We start from the raw sequence: 24,755 nt of genomic DNA on the forward strand, positions 1-24,755 counted from the left end.
GGTCTTTTCCAACCTAGCTGATTTTATGATTAGGAAAAAAGTTGCTAAGAACTTCCCCTTCCTCACTTACTGTCATGGCTCAGCACTTCTGTGGGAATGAAAGTGGCCCAGATGTATGCGTACGCATTTTCCGTGGGTTTCTCCCAGGCTTTGTACAATATTCCTAAATGTTCCTAGGTTTCTCGTGCAGTCGACTGTTGTCAGCATTGGATGTATGAAAGTCTTAATACAGAGAAATATTGCACCCAGCTGCAAGGTTGAGCAGCTAGGAGATAACAAGATGTTCAAGGTGTGGAGGTCTGTCAGGTAGAGCTTCTCCTCCTTGCTCTGGCCAGCCTGGACTTGCGGACTTTCTTCCTTCCCACTTCTTACTCAGTTCACTTCCTCATCTTGTTATCTTTTCTTAGCTCACCTTCAGGTGATGTGAAATCTCCTGTATAGACAGAAAAACTACTTTTGACTGGTAAAAGGTTTAAGCACCTTGTTCAGTGTAGGTGAAGCCTTTTTAAAACAGAGAAAAATCAGCCTTTTTAGGTAGGGCAAGTTCAAGAAGAAAAGATGTGCCCTTCCTCCCTTTTCTGCACTGGTGACTGAATCCCTCTATTAAATTTTAATATCTCTTTTGTTTTTAGTTATTTTCTTCAGGATTTGTGGAATCTGAAGAGTATAACCCAGATAACCTGGATCTAAGGTTTGATGTGGCATCAGTGTTGAAAGAACTCAAGAGAGGAAAGCGGCTGGTAAGGAGTCTCTCTCTGAATCTGCACTTAGTCCTGTCTCAGAGTACTGAAGGTTGTCTGGCCAGTTTATGTTTGGAAAAAAAGTGAAGAAAAGTACTTACTGCTCTATTAAGATTGGGGAAATTACAGATTTAAGAGTTAAGAACATTGATTTGGCATTGCCCTTGGTGAAATTTAGTTAATTTTGTATTAAAATGTGTTGGGTATCTGGCCTTCAAGTCCTTAGTCTAAGTTTCCTAAGAGATTTTGGTAAAGGACTAAGCCAGTGCCTGAAACAAAATTATGCAGTTCATGAGTGTAAAGGGAAACACCTTCTTGGTTTTAGTCAAAGGAAAGTTATTTTTATGAGGTTTTCTTACTGGCTTTGTCTTCAGCTGTCTTCCTCCCTTACATCCTGGGTGGAACTCTTTCCATTACAAAGCCTAGAAAAATACACTAACACACTAAAAGCACTAATATTGAAAGACCTTGCGCAAGATTTAGAGAAGGGGGGAAATTGCCCAGTGCCCTCACATGATTATTTGCATCATTTTACAAATTCATCAGTATAAAATGGAGATAAGATAGCAAAAAGGTGGCTGAAATAACGACCAGGGTGGGAGGTGGCAGGAGTGAACTTTCCTGGTGAGTTACACAGAGGCAACTGCAACGAAAGGTTTGATTTTCCTGCAGTATAGCATTTGCCTTGTGTGGGAAGATTGTCAGGAGCTGTGTGCAATGCTTACCTGTGGAACCCCATCCTGTTCTAGGTGTGCAACTTCTGTCGCAAGAAAGGAGCCACTGTGGGCTGCGAGGAAAGGGCCTGTCGCAGAAGTTACCACTACTTCTGTGCCCTCTGTGACGATGCAGCCATAGAAACGGATGAAGTAAATGGAGTCTACCGGTATTTAACCAAGTATTTTCTAACTAATGATTGTCAGCGATTTGGTGGTGGTGTCAGGGAGAGAGGTGTCAGAATTGTGTGGTTTTAAATGTGTTTTTTAAAAGGAAATATGTTATCTTCTCTTGAAGTGATGCGTGATCCTCTGTTCACAAGCAATAGAGGAAATGTTTTCCTTTGAGAGGAAAATGTCACAGCAGTGTGGGAGGGAATTCAGTGTTTGAGTCTGCAACACACCTAAATGATCAGTAGGCCAAAGCCAAGGAAGTCAGTCCTTACTGACTAGCAAGCCAGTCTTCAGCGACCAAAGTTTTTACTAATGTTACTCAAACTCTCAATTTCTGTTGGCTCAGAAGCTTCATTAAATGTGGTCGAGGACAGAGCACTTCTGTATCTGTTCACATTAGGCAAATTCTGGTAGAGAACTTTGTATTCCCTCCAAACACCTTCTTCTATTTCAAATACATTGTTAGTATTAGCACAATTAACCAGACTTCAAGTAAACTTTCTGTCCTGACCATGCCTGGTCTCCACTGCCCTTGGGCTGCTTGCATTGCTGGTAGATGGAATGAGTTGTTTGGAGGCTGTAAGTGAAGGGGTTGAGAAACTGGCACTTTAGGGACCTTTTAAAGAGCTAAAGTTACAGTAAAGTCTGAGGTACATAAAACCCCTGATGTCTACCTCTGTGCAAGGTCAGAGAGATCACAGGCCATGTTAGTCCTAAACTAATCTGGTAGACCATCTAATCAGTACTTGTTTCAGGACAATGTGGACTGGTGCAATCCTTAGTAGCAGTGGAAGATGGGTCTTTTGTGTCCCTTGTGCTCCTGGCTGCTTCACTAGGGCTCTGAGTCCAAAATAAATAGGTCTTTCTGCAAAGCTGTAAGCTCAGCCTTATAGAGAAGATTATATGGTTAGTTTATGCTTATAAAGTCTTTGGGAGCTTGCAAAGCTCATGGAAATGTGTAGCTGGGGAGAAGGAAACTTCTGTGATGCTGAAAAATGAACGGGACTGATAACAGTCTAGATACAAACTGGAAAAGGAGTGGTTGAAAACATGGTTTGGTCTGGTGGGTTTCTGAGGTGGTGACTGGAGTTTTGGAAAAAGGACCTTTAAAAATACCTTATATTAAGTAGTTCTGAGACTGGTTGCTTGTCCTATATAGAAATACAGGAAAGTAGGCTATAGCAACCTGTATTGAAGAGATGAAAATGGACTAGCATAGAGAAAGATGGTGAGGCAGGTTTCAAGGATATGAAGCCGAAGACTTGTGCACAGTACCAGTAGCATAAATAAAGCACAAAGCCTGAAATTACTAGAGAGAAGATGAGTAAGACTTGAAAAACAGTGGATGGGGATTGAAAGCCCCCTGCGCTTTTTCATGGTGAAATATAACTTACTGAAAAGCATATCCAAAGAGAGGATTCCATCAAGAGAAGAGAGCTGGTGGGTTTAAATTCGGAGTCGCCGTTGTTGTGATGAGCAGCAATGTTTATCGAAACCAGGAGGCATATAGTGCTATAGAAGTGGCTACTAAAAGGAGAGGTGGAAAATTAGTGTAGTTTTTACTGCCATCCTGCAGAAATGGTAGTGGGGAAGTGCTTCCAAATAAAGTGGCCTGAGTACTAAAACATACTGTCTGTTCTACCTAAGGTGTTCTTGTACTTAGGAAGATTGTTTTTAACTGAGAAAGAATAGAATTAAAGGGTGTGAGGAAAAAGAAAACAACCTCCAAAAGGCACTATTAGAAATTCAGGAATTTAAATAAGGTGTCTCCTATACTCAGCTGTCTGACTGAATTGTTAGGCATAGATCTGGGTTTTTGTGCATCAAAATGAATTTAATGCCAAAAAGCTGGCTCCTCAAGGAGACAGACTGCATTTCTCAGGTCACTGCTTCTATTTTGTTAAAATAAAGGAATGATAATAATTAGAAATATCCTACTAAATGCAGTTTCTTTTAAAAATTGCTTCCAAACACTTGAGCATTAGTCTGGGCAAATACATCTGTAATGAAGAGATCAGCTAAATCACACTCTTGACAAAGCAATTTTGCTTAAAAAGTGATTTGGGATCCTTCTGTAAGAAAGGCATATTATAGAAGCTGGTTCATCACTGTATTCAGAAGATAAGGAATATTTCCAGCTGTATTTGTTGCGTTTTGCCTCTTCCAAGGAATTCACCTTGTTCTTCTAGAACCAGAGAAAATGTTCCCATCTCACATATTACCACAGTCTTGAAGGAACTAATAGATTGAGCGCAGCTTTAAGCTACTGGATCTCAAGCAGGGTGCCCTACATCCTCAGGATTTGGGGAGCACCTCATCAGCAGGGGAAAGGGAAGGACATTGAGATCTCCAAGCAAGTAACTGGTCCTGTGCCTGGCAGTGCCAGTGCATCATGCAGGGCTTACCACTTCAAGCTGACTGGGAAGCAGGTGTACCTAAAGAGGTTCTGGACCTGGCCTGAGCGGGACAGGGCAAGGGGGCAGAACTGCAGTAGTTACAATGGAGCAGTATCAGTACTGTGGTATTTCATCTTGACAACATCCATCTCATTTCAATAAGGCATTTCAACACGAGCACCTCTGCCACAGAGGTCACCACACCAGGTGAAATGTGTCTGAGTCAGGACTGGGAGCAGCGAGCAGGTCCACACAGAGCGGGGTAATGGAGCTGATGATTCAAAGCTTCAGTGCTCAGAGTCCACTGAGGCTCTGAAAGTACAAATACAAGCTTGTGCATGTGTGGGATTTCAAGGCAGGTGCTTTCCTAGGTGGGCAATGCGGAACAAAAATCCTGATCATTCTTTTCTAAGCATCTTTCAATGAAAAGAGGGGAAAATATCTGTTAAAATCAGTCAGCATAACTGTTTACGTATTTATTAATACTTTTTCTCTTTTTCTTAAAATTAAACTTAAATTTTAGAGTGTTCTGCCCAAAACATGACCCAGGCAATAGGACCAATCACTATGGTGAGTTTCTTTAATGGCTTCATTGATTTAATTTGTTTTAAAAGTTTGCATCCTAAAATCAATGACTTACTTGAACAAAATAAATGTTGTTCCACCTTTATATTGAATTATTCTGACTCTGTGTGGGCAGGTAGGCCCAAGAGGCTTGTAAAATTCATGTGAGACACAAGAGCTGATGAGTGATGCACAAGCTTGCACTTGATTAGCAAAGAGGGGTTGCTACAGGAGAGGTCACCTTTGGATTTTTAGTGTGTATCTACATTAAAACATTCACATTTGCATCTTCTCTATTCACTGCAGTAGCTTATTTAAAATAGGGCCTTTCATTCTGAAGGATCCCAAAGAGCTTTCTAAGTGTAACGAAAGGGTTGCACAACCCCTGTTTAAGGATTGCTTCCTTTTCTATAGAAATGCAGCTGACTTGGGCAGTCCTGGTCCTTGCCAACTCACAGGTAGTCGGGAATCTCACTGAATTAACCAGCCAAAGTGATGACTTTGTTAATGGAAAGCACACAACCCCTCTCAAAATGGAGTGGGTCCTAGCCTGGCCTTCACTTTGGAGATAAGCTCAGACAAACTGGGAGCACTAATGCTAAGAGTTGGGTGCTCCCACTGAATTTGAGCAGTCTGTGGCTAATCATGACAAGGCCTGTCTCCCCCCTGGTGCCGCTTGGGGTGGGTTAGGTGACAGTCATTTAAACTTCTAGTCACAGGTCTGGGGCTGCTTTGCGAGCCGTACGGTCCATCTAACACCTGATTCTGCTGTGGCTCACTAACCAAATGCACCTTTATTTCACTCAGTAGTTTTGCTTTTTATTTATCTGTTTGTTAGTTCCGAGGCCCGACATTCCCTCCCTTTTTAAAATGAATTTGATTCCTTTGGCCTTATGGTTGTCAGTCTGCTGGGTTTGTCCTGGGTCCCAGCTCATCTCCTGCCCAAGTACTAGACAGGGCCAGGATTGCTTCCTGTCCTGTATGAGATGAGAGCCAGGTATTAAGTCCAGCCCTGTGGACCACCTCCTTCAGAAGGAAGGCATAAATCTCATGAAGTTGAAGGTCTTTGTGTCCGCAAGTGCTGCATGTACAGTGCATGGGCTGTTCGCTTAGAAGAGGGATCTCCTAGAGGAGGTCTTCCAGAGACACTTAATTTGGAGGCCTTCTGCTGAAGAGGGGTAAATGGATTCTGCTGGCAGTGGCTGTCCTGCCTCCTGAATGAGCGCTGTGGCTCCATGGTAGAGTTTTGACTTTCAGGATCTAACTTGTGTGAAGCAGCTCAGCCATTCCTTTGGGGCAGGGCTGTGTGGGAGCAGGAGCTGTACAAAAGGGCTGCCTCTCCAGGCTTGTTTTCCCCTGGTAGCTTGGGGAAAATGGGGTCAGGGAACATCCCCTGGTTCTTGCTTCAGACAACATTCCTGTGTGGAAATGTCAGGGCTCTGTTGTGTGGTTGAAAGGGGATAGGGTGCCTTAGGGGCTGAGAAGTCTCCTTGCAGCTCTCCAGCAAGGATGGGAGGGCAGTTTGGACTTGAAACAGGCTCCGACCTCTGCTTAACTGGGAGTGTTGGAGCACCTAGAGTAAAGGCTCACAAATACGGAAGAGCAGAGAACGGTGTGGGGAGCAGGAGCCGGGCTGCTCCTTGGACTGCTCTCCTCTTGTTTTATAAGACATCTCTAAAGCAAACATCAGGAGAAAATCCTACCACATGTCAATGATGTCATGCTAGACAGCAAGGAACACTTTGTGCCTGCACCAGCATCTCCTAGACTGCTCCAAATGAGTCCATCCAGCTTTATTTTGGATGAAAATTTCCTTTCAGGCCATGAAAAATGCAAATGTACAGCACTGGTACCCAGAACCGAAACCTGTTTCAACAGCCTTCCTGTACCAATTCCTCATGCCTCTTTTCCTGTTACAGATCAGGAACAGGAAAAAAGCTAAGTGCTGCCCCAAGGATGTAGTCAAATGGGAGAGGGGCGGGTAATCCCATTGCATTTAAAACCCTCAGGTTTTGGTGGGTGGTTGAACCCTTCTCTGGCTTTCTCTGCTCCTGTCATGTCTTCCTTGCAGAGTTACCCGTCTCTGCTTGTGATGCTGTAGCTGTTACTAGCAACTGCCAGTTAAGATGTTGGAGAGAGGCTGGTGCATGCTGACAGAAAGGACAGAGTGAAAGCAGATGGTTTTGCAGAGTTCTCATACCCCATCACTGAAAACACTTCGTAGCATAAATACTGTTAAACTGACAAGGCTTCTAGGAGGGTCATTATATCGATGGAAAACCTAATGCCATTTGTATGTCTTTGGGACACCTAAACCAGTTCTTTATTTAGTCTCAGTTTTGAGGGTGTGTTAACATAAGCAAGAATTGACTGTGAGAAAAACAGTTATCTTTAATAAATTTGCCTGAAGTTTTTAGTGCTGCTGCCAGGTTCACTCTGCCATAATCAAAACTCATGTTAAAAACTGGGGTTTGCTTTATACTGAGTTTAAAACACAAACTGATAACCTAATGCAACAGTGATTGGCACTTCTTAATGGTTCAGGCTTGTTCTTTTTCTTATGTGGAAATAACGTGAATTCCACTGAAAATGTTGGGTATTTGGGGGAGCTGAAACAATCTTGCCTTGCCACCCAAAGTGCCTGACTTCTGTAGCTTTTTGGGAAAAGAGAGAATTTGAATGACGGGAAATCTTAAGCCTGAGGTTGACACATTTGTTGCTTTGTTGTTTCTTGATTTCTAGATACAGCTAATAAGAGGAGAAGACATACGTTGAAATCTTCCACCATCACAGAACAAATGGTAATTCTGAATTTAAGTAGTTCTAAACCAGGAACCCGCTTCTGCTACAGCACAGGACTTCTTTAGTGAGGTGTTTTGACACTGTGCTCAGAGACAGACCTCCTCACAGAAGCAATAACTTTTCCTTTACAGCTGCCTTGTTTTCATCTTGTCATCCTGTCAAAACAAACACATTTTGCATTTGGAGCTGCTTCAGGCAGAGCCCAGTGATGCCCTTGGGTAACATGGCACAGATGCCACGTATAACCAGGCTGGCTCGGTGGCTGTGGTCTTGACATGACTGGAGAGAGCTTCCCTTTGGGGTTTCCTTTTCTCAGGAAGTACTACATCCCTCAGATGTGCTTAGGGCTTGACACAGTTTGCATGAACACCTGCTTTTCATGAGACACTTGGCCTTTTAAACCAGCACTTAATGATTTGTGAGCCTGTGCTTATTGTATGTGGCAGGAGAAGAGCCTATCAGGCTGTCCTCGGCTCTGCTGGTGAAGATGGCCCTCCAGGGGTTTGGGAGCTGTCAAGCAGAGCATCCATCTGGTTGCAGGGGTAATGGTTTTAGAAGCTGATGTTCGCTGTTGTCTCCTCAGCAGTATGCATGGGAACTCCCATTGACTCTGGGGACTTTCTCCTTTCTAGAGGAATTGGCATCAAGCTTTCCTTGGGACAAAAAAACCAACCACCTTTCCCAGGGCTTGAGGTTAAAGGGAGATTGTGTGAGGGGATGTGGGCAATCTTCATAGCTTTTATGTAGTACTCTCTTGAGAGTAGGTTATTTGTCTCTGAGAATTTCTGAGCTGTAAATCCACATACATTCCCAGTGGTATAACAGATTCGTCTCACCAGTTGTCCACAGGAATGTGCTATTTCTGCAGCTCTCCAGTGCTAGTGATCTCAGAAATCAATACAAACTTTGCAGATAAGAAGCTGAGAGGCTCCAGGATTTGTACCTGCAGGATATACTGTTTACCACTGTGTCAGCAATGCGTGTTTGCACTGGTGGAGTTCTGTGACAGAGCTTAAGGATTCTCTGTAGTACTGTGGTATGACATGGAACAACTGAGAATGACTGCGTCCTGTCCAAAGGGAAGGAAAATATTCCCCTTCTCTGAAACTATAGAATCACAGACTGGTTTGGGTTGGAAGGGACCTTAAAGACCATCCAGTTCCAACCCCCTGCCATGGGCAGGGACACCTTCCACTAGACCAGGTTGCTCCAAGCCCCATCCAGCCTGGCCTTGAACACTGCCAGGGATGGGGCATCCACAGCTTCTCTGGGCAACCTGTGCCAGGGCCTCACCGCCCTCACGGGGAAGAATTTTTTCCTAATATCTAATCTCAATCTACCCTCTGTCAGTTTAAAGCCATGACCTTTTAAAAAGTCCCTCTCCAAATTCCTTGTAGGCCCCTTTAGGCACTGGAAGGCTGTTATAAGGTCTTCCCTCTTTTTCCAGGCTGAACAACCCCAGCTCTCTCAGCGTGTCTCCACAGGAGAGGTGCTCCAGCCCCCTGAGCATCTTCGTGGCCTCCTCTGGACTTGCTCCAACAGGTCCACGTCCCTCTTGTGTTGGGGGCCCCAGAGCTGAACACAGCACTGCAGGTGGGGTCTCAAGAGAGCGGAGGGGAAGAATCACCTCTTGACCTGCTGGTCATGCTGCTTTTGATGCAGCCCAGGATATGGTTGCCAGTATTCCATAGCTTGAGGGAGCTAAATGTTGTCTGCACTGGGAGTCAGCAGTAGTTGTTTGCTCATATCTGTGCTATTTGCCAGTGCAGTAATTCTGGCGGTGGTGTCCCAGATGTTGGGCTTTTCTGAAAGAGATTTTGCTTTGAAGCAATTTTTGCTTCCCTTTTTAAAAGCAGTGTCTGGAGAGGAGTATCACCAGCTTTGCAGAGAAGCTGACTGTATGCACAGGTATATGGGCTGCTTTTTATCTCTGTGCTAATGTAGAGGCAGGGTAATGAAAACAAAGCAGTAAATGTCAGCATGATGTAAAAATGTTACTTTGATTTTCTTCCAGAGCACACGAGAGACAGCAGAAGAAAACAGTTTACGAATACTAAAAAGAAAAAACAACAGGCATAAAGGTGTGACTCGCTTTATAGAACAACTGGGAGATGCTGTGGTGACTTATGTTGAAGTTCAGCGCTTGGAGCTGGTTGATAGCAGCTATGCTGCACACGTATCTCCACTGCATGCTGGGATTATGCTGCTGCTTGGGAGGCATTAGTGGGGATTATTCACCTCCCCATGGCTGCGCTTAGTACATGGGCATGTATTGGAACAGTAGGTGCTGCCTCAGGTTTGGTTCGGTTCTTGATCTTTACTACCCCCATAAAGAACAGGGAACATATCAAGAATTCTGGAATACTTGTAGGGGTTCTGGTGTAAGTGAAATGACATTTCTTTTCTCACAACAGTCTCCAGTAAAAAGCACCACTGTTTTCTGATGGAGACTGGCAGACTTCCCTGAGCTGTCCCATAGCACTTTCCTTTTGAACAGCCCATTGGATGGATCTTGCCAAAACCTGTCCCTGACCTGCTGCTTTGAGATGAAGACAAAAATAGGCGGTTATTTCCCTAGCAATCCACATCTGACAAAGCAGGCCTGTAAAATGGGCTGCGACAAATGAGTTTCATGCATGGATCACCTGGAGTAGAAGTAGCCTCAATCTTCTTACCAAGTCCAAGACTGATTCACTTCTTGCACTGGTTTCTATCTTCCAGTCCACAGGGTGGTTCTGAGTATTGGAAGGGGGCGGGGGGGAAATCAAGACAAATCCCTTGATTTCCTCTTCTGGGGGTAGTGGGAAGTTTTAGGAATGGTGCCTGTAGGGCTGTGGAGATACTTGCTTTGGATGAACAAAGCCAAATGTGGTGCTTGGGTAATTTTTACCCCCAGCAGTGGTTGTGTTTGCCTGACCGTGTTTTTTTCCCACTGGAAAAGGCTGAGTGGGTAGATGAAGGAGCCAGAGATTTGCCAAAATGCTTGTTTCTGGGAGGGGGACTTTAGCCAAAGTTCTAGTTTCTGAAGTAAGCAAGTAAAGGCCACTTTAGAGATCACTTCTGACAAGTGTGTTTTTGTGTTTCAACAGTGCAAATAGACTTTCTTAGGAAATGCAAGCAAGCTGGGCTCCTGGATGACATATTTGAAGAAATGCTGGACACACTTCACCTGGCACAGGAAAAACTGATGGATGACAACACTTCAGAAACAGGTATGGAGACCCAGGGGGGAATCTGCTCTCAGAGCAGAACTGGGTCACCTTCCCGGGGATACTTCCACAGCACTAAATCATAACTCAGCATGCTCTAACAAGGCCTTCCAACTTGAATTTCTAAAGCCACCTTTTGCCCATTGGCATAAGCACAGGGAGGTTCAGCCAGACCACTTCTCCCAGGCACTTAGAGAGAAGTCCTGAAGAGAACTGGAGGGTTTTCGCTGGGTCATGAGTCTGTGTCGTTCTTACAGCTTCACAAGAGGCACCAGCTGTCTGTTAATATCAGCAGTCTCTTCTGAGAGAAACTATCCCCGAGTGTGTACATTTTAAGTCTTTGGATGATTAGTTAGAACTTTATTATCAACTCTTACTGTGTATTTGGGGGTTTCAACAGTTTAAGTATTAGCTTCTATGAAGCTTCTATGAAGCACTTTGTTCTTGGAGGATTCCACTGCAGTGTTGCTCTGTCCAGAACACAGTTAAAAAGAACATTTCAAACCTTCCTCTCCTATTGTCCTCCCAGCTTTACAAAGTTATGAATAATACCGTTAGATAAGGAATGCTGATTTATGCATAGTCACTGAAGTGAACGCACGGGAAGTGAAATGCCCTACCTAGCTAAATCTTCCTTGTGAGCAGTTGTGTGTAACATGACAGCAGCTGCTGGAAGCAGCAGCAAGGTCCAGGACACATTTAGAGGCTCAGAGTCTTCACATTAAGAACATCTTAATAGTCCTACAAACTATTTAGGTGTTCTGTGTTCTGTTCTGATGGAAACCCCAGTTATGAAACAGAGGCATCCTGGGCTGGGTTGTAACCCTGAACAGTGCTAGTGCTGTCCCATGTCTCGCAGAGCCTGTCAGGAGGAGTTGGTGTGGGCAGCCCTGCTGTTACACATGCAGTCCTGAATGAAACAAGACTGGAGTGTATGAAGTGTATATATATTCCTCATTTTTAAATGGACTGTTCACATGGTGCAGACCCACAAGGGAATTCCAGGCAGATCCCCTTTCCTATTTTCTGTATGGAAGCTACCAAAAAAGATAAATTGACAAATTGATCCTTCTTTCTTAATATGGATTGTATGAGAAGGAAGGCATCTTAAAATCTTGAGCAGTCAGTATGACAAAAGTAATTACTGTCTTGTGCTGCTTCTGACATAGGGCTCTGCATTAGCATGAGGGTTCTGTACATCTTTACTTGGTAATACTAAATCAAATTCTCTCTAACAGTAATATCACTCTTTGACTGTGGACTGTTTGAAAATATACTGACCAATATTCACTCAGGTACGTGAGAGCAGCTGTTGGAGCAGCAGCAGTTGCTCTGGGGTATGGCGCTGAAGCTGAGTGTCTCAGCATTTTGATAAAATGACCGTTGAAAATGAAAATTCCAAGGAACTTTTTTTCCCCCCCCAACGTCAGTGCATGAAGGTGATGTTTGTTGATGGTTGTGGTTTCCCCTTCACTTGACTGAGAAAGCCAGGCTCCTCTCACCTCCTCACATTTAAATTCTCCTTCTGGAAACAGAAGCTACAGGCCTTGCAGTTACTGGAGACAAGGTTCCACCAGTGCATCTCTGCTCAGAACTCCTCGTGTGATGCAGCTGTGGTTGCACTTGGTTCTGTCACAGCTGCATTGATTATTTCATCCTTTTCTCAGCTTACAGGAGAAATTCTTGATGTTGGCTCCTACATACACACAACCATGTGTATAAAAGTTGCCCGCTCTCCAGTTCCCTGCTACATAAGCGCCTCAGTTCTTCCTGTACCTCACAATCATCTTTTCTGATACTGTCAGCCTACTTTTAATTTCAAGGTCAAAAATGGAAACACACATCTGACATATTGACACTTCAGCTAGTCCCTTGTGTACAGGACGCAGTCCATCTCTTCATGGAGAGACCAGGCATAGGGGGTATTAGACTAAAGGCTCTGCTGCAGAAAGGCAGAGTTAGACTAAGCCTTTGAATGTTAATGCATATATAATGTGTATTTTAAATTAATCATAGTTACATACAAATAAAAGCTTTTATCACTCTTTTTTGTAATAGGAACAGAGGAAAAAATCCAGGAACTTCTGGAAAGCAGAAAAAAACTGGATACTAAGATTGAGCTACTGCAGGACTTGAAAGAAGTCGTCCTTCCTACCCAAGACAACACTGCGAGTACATCTAGTACAATGTCTGAATAACCCGACTCTGTCTGTAGTGGTGTCAATATTTAGGATTTTCTAATGGTAGAAACCATAGAGTCCGTCTGGTCAATGTCTGAGTAATTCCCTCCCCCTCTCACCCTCTACCCCCAAGATAGGAATACAGGTGTTTTACTCATTTTTATACCTCACTGTTGCAATAATTTTAAGTTGTCCCTTTAAATTTTCCCCTGGAGCAATGACCATTACACACCAAATGTAGCTTTCTCTAAAGCTCAACAAAACCCTCCAATGAAGAGGTTTTTTTCTCTCAGACAAGGGACCACCAGCTGCCACAGAACACTTGTTAAAGTCACTTCAGCTGTGGGAGCCCTCTTATGACTCTGCTGTAGCTGCTTCACTGTCTGCAGCTGGACAGTGATGGTTAAGGATCATGTTGCTGCTTTGGCTTTCCAAAGATAAAATTAGCAGAACTTGCACTCAAAGAAGCCTTCTGAATTCTAAACAGGAGTTTGTTTTTTTAATTGAATGATTCTTGATTGACTGCTCAATGTATAACTCGTTCTGCTGTAACAGTGTTTGCAAGCAGACCCAAAACAGTTGGGCATCACAGTCTAAACAACATGTAAAATGGGTCAAAGAACAAACTGTGTCTTCCTTTCACCATTAAGAAAGGATATGACTTCCATCTGTGTTGTCTTTACGAAAAATGTTTTGAATACAAAAAAAGGACTGTTTAGCTACGGAAGTTAACAAAATAAAATGTTTATAAGAAAGTTGTGCATTTAGTCATGCTCCCTTGCCCCACGGGACCCACCTGAGGAAGGGGTGTGCTGTTACACACTTTGCCTCTCAGTCGCAAGCTGAGCAGGAGCAGAATGATCCATTGCTTGTTAAATGCCTATGCTCTCTCCATGACTGGTACGAAGTCCTGTTCTGAATGAAGGTGGTGATGGATAAGCACAAAGTAACAACTTTCACCACATGAGCTCCTGAAGTAGAACTATGAGCCGTGCCCCTCCCCCAACAAAATACCAGTATTTTCACCTGCTTACAGTCAGGCCTGCTGGCTGTGCAGGGCAAGAAATACAACCTTCTGCCTGCACCAAGGATTCACCAGCAACTCCCACCTAAGACAGTGTTATAACATGGAGCATGCTTTTATCTGGGAGTGGGGGACAAAGATAGATACAGATTTTTAGGGAGTGAGCTCTTTTTCCCCATTTACTGATGAGCTTCAGAGCAGCTTAGAGGACAAGTCCTGTACTCTTGTGTTCCACCCCCTGCCAAGCTCAACCTTTAGCCTAGAGTTTGCAATCCAAAACAAGTTGTTTATTAGAAACATTTCTGACACATTTTGGAAGCATTCTGTCAGCCTGTCCTAGGCTGAACTCCCCAACTTCGTGCTGTAGGAGCTCCCTGGCCTCTCTCAACCACCCAAAATTCTAGGCTCTGCAAAGTTACAACCCCAAACTTAGACCTGCAGTTAACCTGAACTTCAAATCCAACATTCCAGGTCCTCTGCTCTACTCTGTAGGTGGTGCAGATGTAGCACCTTAAAAGTATTCAGTAAAAATAGGAGTGTATATCCATACATATGTGCTGTGAGGTTACAGTCACATATGGAAGAGCCACAGTTTGTCATCACTGGTGTCTACAAATAAAGGTGCCATTTTCTGAAGTTGAGCTCACACGTAGTTGTCAAGCACAGTGAAACTGGTAAGATTCAGTCATACCTAGGCTGTGGGGTTGGGCTAACTTTTTCTCTGAAGTGAAGTAAAGCAGCTCCTATGCTGTAGGTAACAGAAAAAGCTTGCCAGTTTCTTCAAAGGCCAAAGAAGTTCACTAGTGAACAGGTATTAAAAAAAAAAAGTGAGTTTTATTACTTGTAGTTTACATTTACATTTAAATGCAAAACCCCTGCTTTCAGAACAGTGTATCCCTTCCCCTCCAAGGGAATTGATATAATCTGGAGTCTATCAAGAGGAATTTTTTTCCATTAGCTATTATAAATATTCTTGAACAGATTACATGAAGTATACATTGTAGCTTATATTACGGTATACCCAAATACACAGATTTACTTCTGATTAGATGTGTTAGTTACCCCTTTTTCAAAGTCCCTCGCGTAGGCTTTGCAGATGGATGATTTGTGCACACTTCTCTAACAGCAAAGTCATTCACAATCATGCAAATGCAGTAAGAGAGTTCCATGCCATTTGCTTCTCTATAATCCCAGGGAGTTAATGATTTAAGTGACATCATTCAGTGGCTCAGTGAGACTAGTTTCCAACCCCAAAGAAGTTGAAAGTCTTGCCAGGCAGTGCTAGAACTGCGATTTCCCAGGCTAAAGAGGCATCCTCAACACTGGCTGGTAGCCTATGCACACCACCATGTTTCCTCTCTCCAGCTGAAATCTTGAGCTGGCTCCACTATCCAGGTTTGCTAAATGCAAGTGAATATTTTGCTTGACATTTTACAACAGTTCACTCTTGACCACAGAAAACTTGTTTCTGCTGTGGCCTTTCATGTCTTCTGGTATAAAAGACCAGGCAACACTCACTTTTACCTGTACAGTTACAACATCCTGTTACAACTGCAGAAAACCCCTACAAACACCCATAACTTACAGCCTTATTTCAGTTCTTAAATGCTCCACATTTACTGGCTTTAGCAATGAATTCCTTTAGCAGAGGACCATCCATTTGCCAAAATGCTGTGGTTTGTGTCACTTCTGTCAAATGATTGACACAAAACTTAAAGCAGAATTCCTCTAAGTCCTAAACAGAAGAAAGAAAAGAAGAAAAAAATCTTATTATCTTTGCTTCCTCCAGCACAGAAAATGACATTCAGGCACAAATGCCTGTATATGCTTTATTTTTACAGATGAGACAAACACATTAACCCAGTGGCTCCCAATGTTCTATCCCTACACAGTCACTATGTAAATGCAACAGAAAATAGTAATTCTACCCACATATCATGGTTACAAGGGGAACGGTAACCATAACTGGTTCTCACTACGTAGCTGCAGTCACAAAAATCAGCTGTTATGAGCAATATGTACTTTAAAAGTCTTCCCATTTGAACAGCTTTATCTGCACTCACTGACACCTACTAAAACCCGATACAAACAGGAAACCTCAGGGTAATGATAGACAACCAAGACTGTGGATTAAGAAAGTTCAGCTCTTTTGGTTGATAAACTCAAATCTATATGTAAGGTTGCTTGACTTCTTGTTTAGTTAAGGGCTTAACTAAAGCCTTGGAGTTGCATGTCCCCAGACTCACTGCAAGCAGATACTGACTGGATAGTTTTAATGCCAAGTTTAGGCAGAAAGCCTTTCTGTGCCTTAGAAACAGAATCTTGTTACGAAGTACTTCACAGACATCCCAGAAATGATTCAAAAGAAGTAGAGTGGCACAATACAGCACAGCAATTCTTGCAGAAAGTGGACTCTGGGTATTTGAGTCTACTTGGAAGTGCCTCCCAGAAAAGCCTCACAACTGTCATTGTACCCACATGATGTCAGAGAGAAAGGATGTCTTGAAAAAACAAGACACAGTTGTCAATATGAGGTTGACCACAGAATGCTTCCCACTCATTTATTTCCAACCCCTCTTCTGAGGAGGAAATCTACTCTGTGGTGCAGAACTGAGCTGTCATAAGGAGGATGCTGCAGCCCTTTACAAAATAGCAAGTCCTCACCCTGTTCTAATTCCTTTATTGTGTTTTAAGTTTGTAGAACTAGTACTTCACACGTGAGAACACCCCCTTCCTCAGCTGCTCAGCACCCTGGGCACTGCAGTAAGGCAGAATAAATTTGAAGAGCTCTTTAACCCACTGATTAATATTCACAATACTGAACACTACAGCAACCGTGTGCCAGTGCGAGTTCTTGACACAACAACAATATAAAAATATATCCTGGCCTAAAACCAGGCATTCTGAAGCTGCAGATCTTGGCTTGTGTGGCATCTGTGCAACAAAAAAAGACAAGCTTATTAGAACTGAACACTGATGGGTTTCTTGTTTTTAAATAACAGAATGAACTAGCATTTTCAACAAAATTACATCATACATACGCGTTACAATATTTTGCACTGCTTTATTTTAAAAGAAACCATATTCTGAGTCAATGCAACAAAAGCATACAATAAACATACTGTAATATTAGAAAGTAACTTTGGAATATTTAAAAGTTCTGAATTAAAAAAAAGGCTGAATTTCACTTGCAGATGGATGCACTCCCAGCAAACTGTACTTGAAATACAGGCTTAAGTGAATAAAGGCACAAGGTACATCCAAGGATTATTTTAAGAGCTACAGTAAGCAGCCACACCTGACCTAATTCTAGCCACTTCAGCTCAGTCACCAAAAGAACGTACAGGAGAGTTTTGTATAATGGAGGTATTTTAAATTAGCAAAGCAGCTTCTTTTAACTGTTGTCTTCCAGATGCACAGTCCCTTGAATGAACTACATCACCCAAGCAATTTCAAGCTCCCATCCAGCATTACTGCATACAAAAAACACTTCTTACTTGGAAAAAAACCAAAAAAAAAACCCCAAACCCTCAGTGTCACCTGTTCTCTCCTCGATGTAGCATTTAAGCCTGTGGTTCTAACTTCATTTAGCTAGCGAGGTACAGCCAAGGCACAGTAACTGGATTTCTTTTACACTTTAAAAGCAGAATCAATCACACACTGAACACTCATCTTCTGAGGCTAAAATATGGAAATCTTCCATTTTCCATGAAGTCCCATCAAAGAAACTGTTATTCACAGTAGAGCTGAAGCCACAATTCAGACACTAACGCAGCCCTTTAGGTAAGGTATATCAAACAAGCAACACATGACAAAGCTCTGAAATAAGTTAAGGCACCTGCATGCCAATGACTGGATATTAAGTACAAGAAAAAGCAATGAGCTCATTTACTGCTTTATAAGCATACGTAGCAAGTTAAAAGCCAACCAAAGGTGCAAACATGATGCACAGATACTATGCTGAACACAGATAGTCACAGCAAGACCAGGAATACATCCTGGTTAGTCCACAAAGCAGCATGTTAGTGATTTAGTAGTGAAGTCAGACATGGTGCAATAGAGAAGTTTCTCTAGCCTTCCCCCCTTTTCACACACTTGTTCTCTGTCTTCAACATTTATCAGGCCCACAAAGCAGTTCTTATTCTGCCATTTCATCATACTGTGAAGACTGATAGTGTATTTAACTGTAGCTAAAACAAAACAAGACAACAAAAGAAAAAGAAACCCAAATGCACTCAGTCCCCAAACCTACCACCATATGACATCACACAAACTTAAAAGTAGGTAACTTCAGGCTTACAAGACCGCTATTCATAATGTTAGTGGTTTTGTTTTGTATTTAAACCCCTCCCCTGTTTCAGAGTTAGTGTTTCAGAATTTTTTTGTTACAGTCATCTTCATCTCCCCCCCTGAATAGTAATTGATGAAGCTTGGCACAGCATCATAAGCTTTTACCATGAAATTATGCAATGCAAATATTTATAGATAATAAGTCTCAGCCTGGAACTTAAGTTATCTTTAGCTATCTGTGTACTAGTTCACCTTCCCAATCCTGATTTATGGGGATGTGAGAAGATACATCTCCCATGGCAAATACAGGGTTTTTAAGTCCAGCGTTCTCAAATTCTGACAATAGGAAATAGTATTATCTGATAGTAAAGGAGAGAGCTTATATGAAAAAATAACTGGCAGCTTTTCTCCATAGTTTAAGTCAGAAAGCAGCCACCTATTTAAGAGATTGAAGTTTAGAAGTTTACCTCTGCATCGTATCTGACAGCAGCAGAGAGCAATGAAAAGGCATTTTCCACAGTAATTCCTCTCTTGATAATATGCTGACACAGTTTTTTCAGTCTATTTTCACAGTACGAAGTAGCCAAATCCAAAAGCCCTGCAATTAAAACACAATTGTACATTAGTCTGTTGTAACGATCTCTGCTCTTTCAACAGCAGCTTATGCTCCCGGGGTACAGACTGCATCTGCACTCTGTGTGCGATGTTCTATGGCTCTGTAAGATGCTTTTTGCTAGTGGGTCACTACTCAGGAAAATTAATTTTACTGTTACACAAGAAGAAAGGCCTTTTATTGCCTCATGCCATAATCCTATAATCTCTCTAAATACACAAGCTGTTCCACTGCTTTGCATACCTAACTGCTTGTGAGAATGGAACTGTCACAGAACAACCAGCACAACATGAGCAAAAAGCTACCATTACAAAAATCTGTGCCTGAATTACAGCTTGCTCTTTGCTTTGCTGTCCAAGTTTCCTCTATATTACATCTGCTGAGATTCTCTGATATTATCCAAAACAATAATTGACTCAATTTAGTAAAATATTCAAGTATTTTAACCCAGAGAAAGTTTTTCTCCCAAACTTGAAAAAAATGCTCATAGTTTATTTCTAAATACGCTTTTGCTACGGTGAATTTGCTATGACAGTATTTTTAAAACAGGTTAATTAATCACCAGTAGCACATATTATAGGCCAGACTAGAAGCCTACATTAATATATACATTCTGCATCCCTTGCCTCAGTTTTTCTGGATGTTGCTTTCTAACATAATTGGACCACAAGCAATACCTATTGCATCTTCAGGCGGAAGGTCCACACTGTCTGTATACAAGTACTCAAGAAAGGCACGATACACAGGATAAGAAAACTGGTCTATTTCTAGCACTTCCTTCATATCCTCATTCCAGTATGACTGGAACATGGTTCTGAAGTGTTCACACCTAAGAGACAAAGACATTATCTGCAACACTATTATATGAACACATGAACGTTACATTACAGTCCCCCTGAAATACATATTTGGGGCACTTTGCAATATTCACAAATATTTTACCATACCCCATCACAGCCAGTGGTCCACATTTTGGTTCCTAATACTGTGGGCATTGTTGTGCATTAAGATAAAACTCTTATTTGATCTATGCTACAGAAATGTCTATGTATTCACTGCAATCAGACCAACTTAACAGAATTCGTTATCCTGGAAACAACTGATGGGCTTAGTGAAAATTCAATATGGACCATTTCAAGACAGAGTTTTGATTCAATTCTTTTTACAATCACTTCATTTAAAGTGATTACGGATACATAGATACTGTATATTACAAGTTTAGGGGTCTCTCCCTACCCCTTACTTCCCCCCATCTTAGATGTGATACTGAGAGTTTATACAGAATAACCAAGAGCTGTGAAACATGACCACTACCTGATTTTCAGAACAGCTTTGTGGACATGGATGTACTTTCCATCCACACGGAACTTTAGGTCTGAGGTTTCTGGGCTGTCAAACTCTTTCTTCAGAGACTCTGCTACTGTTAAAAAGTCTTCATGCTCTACAGAAACAATTTTAAGACAAACAAAACCATGTTATGCATCTTAAACAGAACATACACATCACTACCTAATGCTAGCAGCTCAACTAAGAGCATGTCAAGGAAAATAGGTCAGTAGTAGAGCTCCACTGGCTTAAGTGGTGAAATGGGAGGAACAAATTAATCCAATACCATTTCCTGTTGGCAAGGACTGCTCCACAACAGCTACAGGCAGCAGCGGTCAGCAGTTCCTGTGGCAGCTCATTGCACAGAGGTAGCAGAGCACCATGGGAAGCACCTGGAGAACTTTTCTCTTTCTCCTCCTGGGCACCGCTCATGAGGTTGCCACCCCCCTCACAGCTCACTGCTAGTGCTCATGCTAGTCAGCTCAGCTCTGCAACCTGCAAACTACCTCTGCAGCTGCACACTGCTCTTAATGGGAATCTACAGCATGACCTGCAACTCAAGACAGTGTACAGTACTTCGGCTGCTCTGAGAGAGTGTGATCTGAGCTTAAACAGTAAGAAGATGTGTCACCAGTTGGCCACTTGTTTGTGCTGGCAGACTGGATATAGCCTGCAGGTTGCCAGTCAAGGTCTTTGGCAGGGCTTACGAGCATGAATTATCACTGACACCATTATACTCAGTTTCTTAGTCAATTATGACAACACAAAATCCAACCACAGTGCTGCTGAGGAAGAGTGACAGAAGATACTGTGTTCTTCGCACAACCAAGGACACAGGACTTTGGCAATTTTGGAACTGGATTAACGCTCACAGCTCTTTAACAGTTATTTATATTAAAGCCCATGGCACTGGTCCCACAGAAGTCCCACTCTATGTATCTAGAAATCATATATGAGTTGCAGCACAAGATGGCTCAGGCTTGTGGTAAAGCAAGATCTCTAAAGCTTTAGAAAAGCTAATTTAACCCACTATTTGAAGCTTCACTGATGCATCTTAAAAAGTGTGTTTCAAAACACATGGCCTCCAAGACGCAAAGTATGGAGAAGAAAAATAAGTGGATTTCCACTGTAATGGGATGTGGTCTACCTGCTGTGTCCCACAGGACTGCAGATTATCCATCCATATACAATCCACAAATTACCCTTCACCATTAGGGACAGCTAAATTACTTGGCATTTTAAAAGGAATACTGCTGTAACAGACAAGTCATGTTTGTGCCACAGAAGATCACACGCTCCTATAATTTACATGGATCACCCACAGAACCTGCAGCTCACCAGGGCTAACTACACCACGCTCCAATCCCTCTCCATTTGCTCATGCAATTTTAATTCCCAGGTCATCAACTTAGCTTAAGCTACACAGCAGGTCAACTTTCACTCCAAACACCTTAAGTTCATTCCTCAAAGAAGGCTGCAGATTTGTACTTCACCACAGCCAATCCCAAGTGACTGATTGATTTTTTTGGCAGAGCAATCATAACTGGAAGTAGAACAATAACCTTTAAGCAGAGTTAGTTCTCACCGAGAAAAAAACCCAAACAAACATAGAAAGAAAAAAAGTCTTTTTAACCTCTATGAATAAAAAGGTGGGGAAGGAAAACATGCAGGTGGAAGATGGAGATTAAAAATACCCCTACAATTAATTCTTTTGATTTAAATATTCAGTAAGTAGGATTATCAGAATAAGAGGGGAATAACCCCCAACAGCTGAGAGAAGTTAAGAAGCAGGTACAAAAGTCAAACATGTTGTTATACTCAGTCTGGGAATATTTCATAAAACCCAAGAACTTGAAAGGTACTGAAAACGGGGAGATGTCATTTAAACAGTCTTCGCTGTCAGCAACAGACTGGACAACCATCAGACCTCTAGAGAGGACACGACTAACACCTATCACAGAGGATTAGAGAATGGAGAAAGTGAGAGACTTGGATTTACCCAGAAGCAGATAATTCCAAGCTACTCATCTCCCTCTGTTAAAACTATTCAGTTTTTCTCTATAGATGAGATACTGTTATCTGGACCTCTATGAATGTGATAACATGCTAAATGAGAAGTTAAGGTAGAGAAACCTGGGTTAGGACAAACCACATGCAAAGATAAAGTCTGAGACTGCAGAAAGGTCACTTAGGATGTGATATGTCCACAAAACCAGTTTTGTACAGGAATTAACAAAATTAGATCTGTTGTCAATATGAAAACAGATTAGATCTCCTAAATGACCTCAACAACTGAAGCAGCAGGTCTAAAATGAAAACATCTTCACATTTTGAACATGAAGACACCGTCATGTTTTCAAGGAAGTGCAAGATAAGAGCAAGCTAAGCACTTTAAAGCATATATGGGGTTAGATACGAATTAGCAGAATATAAATCAAAGACAATCAACAAAGGTTTGGGTTTATTTGTTGGTCACAGAGGCTGCATCCCAAGGTGTAATCCAAGGTAGCATAAGAAGAGAGTTCTGACAGCAAAAACTATCAGGGTCTTGTTTTAGAGGGACTATTATTTATAAATCTGCCTGTCTTTGAATAAAAGTCAAACTACAGCACAGCTACAGGCTGGGCGGAGAAGAGATTCAGAGCAGTCCTGAGGAGAAGGACTTCGGGGTGGTGATTGATGAGAAACTCGACATGAGCAGGCAGTGTGTGCTTGCAGCCCAGAAACCAACCCTATCCTGGGCTGCATCAAAAGAAGCATGACCAGCAGGTCAAAGGAGGTGATCCTGCCCCTCCACTCTGCTCTTGTGAGGCCTCACTTGGAGTATTGCGTCCAGTTCTGGTGTCCTCAACATAAAAAGGACATGGAGCTGTTGGAGCAAGTCCAGAGGAGGGCCACGAGGATGATAAGAGGACTGGAGCACCTCCCGTATGAAGACAGGCTGAGAAAGTTGGGGCTGTTCAGCCTGGAGAAGAGAAGGCTGCGTGGAGACCTCATAGCCGCCTTCCCGTCTCTCAAGGGGGCCTACAAGGATGCTGGGGAGGGACTCTCCATTAGGGACTCTAGTGGTAGGACAAGGGGTAATGGCTTTAAACTTAAACAGGGGAACTTTAGGTTAGATATAAGGAAGTTCTTCACAGTGAGGGTGGTGAGGCACTGGAATGGGTTGCCCAAGGAAGTTGTGAATGCTCCAACCCTGGCAGTGTTCAAGGCCAGGCTGGACAGAGCCTTGGGTGACCTACTTTAGTGTGTGGTGTCCCTGCTCATGGCAGGGGGGTGGGAACTAGATGATCTTAAGGTCCTTTCCAACCCTAACTATTCTATGATTCTATAAGTTGAAAAAAATAATCTCAAAAAAAGAAAACCTGGAATTCTGTTACTTTACTTTCCTAACACGAAACACAGGAGAGAGATTCACTCCTTCATATTCATATGGGAAGGGTAAATACTAAGGAGGGAAAGCTAGAGACAACACTTATAGTTCAAAGTTGTTAGATACCAAAGGAACAAGTGTCAGGAGCAGTCTTCCAAGTAAGAATAGTTTTAAGAGAAAAAAGTTATATTTAATGATCTAGGAGTACTTCCCTGTCCTAAGCTGGAGCTCAAACAATACAAATGTAGGAGATACTCAATATTGACAGTGCAGTGGTAAAACAGAGTTCTCTCCAGATGTATGCCAGCAAATAATCTTGTTAATGCTATTCTGGATCCTTAGCTGCTGAAGCAGATGGTTTTCTTCAGAGTTAAAAAAACCTAGCTAAAAGCAGTAGTTTTAATTGCCAGTTCTCCTTAAAACAGAAACCAACCTGCCACAAAAACAGTATCCCGTACTAATCACTACTAATGTACACCGAGATTATTGCACTGGCTGCCATGTTGGAGCTTGCTCTCACCTACTGATAGAAGACGCCACATAACGGCTGGGGTAGCAAAGCAAGCAAACACATCATCAGTGCAGGCAAAGTGTGTGAGGTGGGGAAGGATCACGGACTGCCCACGGCACTGGCCCCACGTGTACACTTGGCCACTCTGGGTCTTGGCAGCCGATGTGTGAGCAGAGTGGCAGGCTGCAATCTCCACAACCCTGCGAACAGAAGAACCCTTGTAAGATACGTGTAAGGTATGGAATCAAGTGACTTTCCAAATATCTCACCAAAATAACAGCCAACCAGACTATGCATCTACACTCCTGTACTTCTTTCTTTGCCCTGCATGAATGTGATACTGTTTGAATGGGTATTTTAAAACTGCAATGACATTTTCAGACTGCTTGTAGATTTTACTATAATCATGTATTGCTTCAATGATGTCATTCTCATCAGTTGATACTCCTCCTTTTCTTCCATAACCATGGGAAAGGGATGAAAAAAACCCAAAGTTTTGGTTTCCCCTTTAAAAACAATGCACATCACTTCTTCTCAAAATGAAATGCTTATGGAGCTTATGAAACTTCCAGTTCAGGAACAGGCAGGAAAGTTTTAATACTAAGATTTTTGCAGAGCACTTTTCAGAACCTCTTTCAAACAGATGTAAAAATCATTTCACGCTATGTTCCTATGTGTTTTTCAATAAATGGTTTATTAAGAAACCCTTCTACCTCTCCCTTTTTAATCCCCCCCCCCTTTTTTTTTCCTTGTTCTTCTTTAGACAGAGATGTGACCTACTGCCTATATTTCTGCCTTCTTTTTTGCTGTTAAGTTTCCTTTCCTCAACACTGAGGTTCA

At 42.4% G+C, this 24,755-nt stretch overlaps 2 protein-coding genes across 2 annotated transcripts in view; one reads left to right on the plus strand and one right to left on the minus strand.

Moving 5' to 3' along the window:
• Window positions 1-177: 177 nt before the first annotated feature.
• Window positions 178-12,796, plus strand: PHF11 (PHD finger protein 11; the record flags this gene model as incomplete). The annotated part of the gene is made up of 9 exons (XM_010017535.1): window positions 178-289; window positions 633-740; window positions 1,490-1,623; window positions 4,547-4,593; window positions 7,330-7,388; window positions 9,404-9,470; window positions 10,479-10,601; window positions 11,822-11,893; window positions 12,657-12,796. Coding segments are annotated over 9 exons (862 nt in total), but the record flags the coding sequence as incomplete, so codon positions are not given.
• A 2,600-nt stretch (window positions 12,797-15,396) lies between these two features.
• LOC104408063 (RCC1 and BTB domain-containing protein 1) overlaps window positions 15,397-24,755 on the minus strand; it is a 17,807-nt gene continuing 8,448 nt past the window's right edge. Inside the window, exons 7-11 of the mRNA XM_010017533.1 lie at window positions 23,925-24,115; window positions 20,020-20,146; window positions 19,383-19,534; window positions 18,560-18,690; window positions 15,397-15,537 (exon numbers count right to left, since the gene is read on the minus strand). Coding sequence (XP_010015835.1) covers window positions 15,397-15,537; window positions 18,560-18,690; window positions 19,383-19,534; window positions 20,020-20,146; window positions 23,925-24,115 — 742 coding nt within the window. The remainder of the gene's footprint in view (window positions 15,538-18,559; window positions 18,691-19,382; window positions 19,535-20,019; window positions 20,147-23,924; window positions 24,116-24,755) is intronic.

Source organism: Nestor notabilis, unplaced genomic scaffold (genome assembly GCF_000696875.1).
Source record: "Nestor notabilis isolate BGI_N333 unplaced genomic scaffold, ASM69687v1 scaffold31926, whole genome shotgun sequence".
Classification (NCBI taxonomy): domain Eukaryota; kingdom Metazoa; phylum Chordata; class Aves; order Psittaciformes; family Psittacidae; genus Nestor; species Nestor notabilis.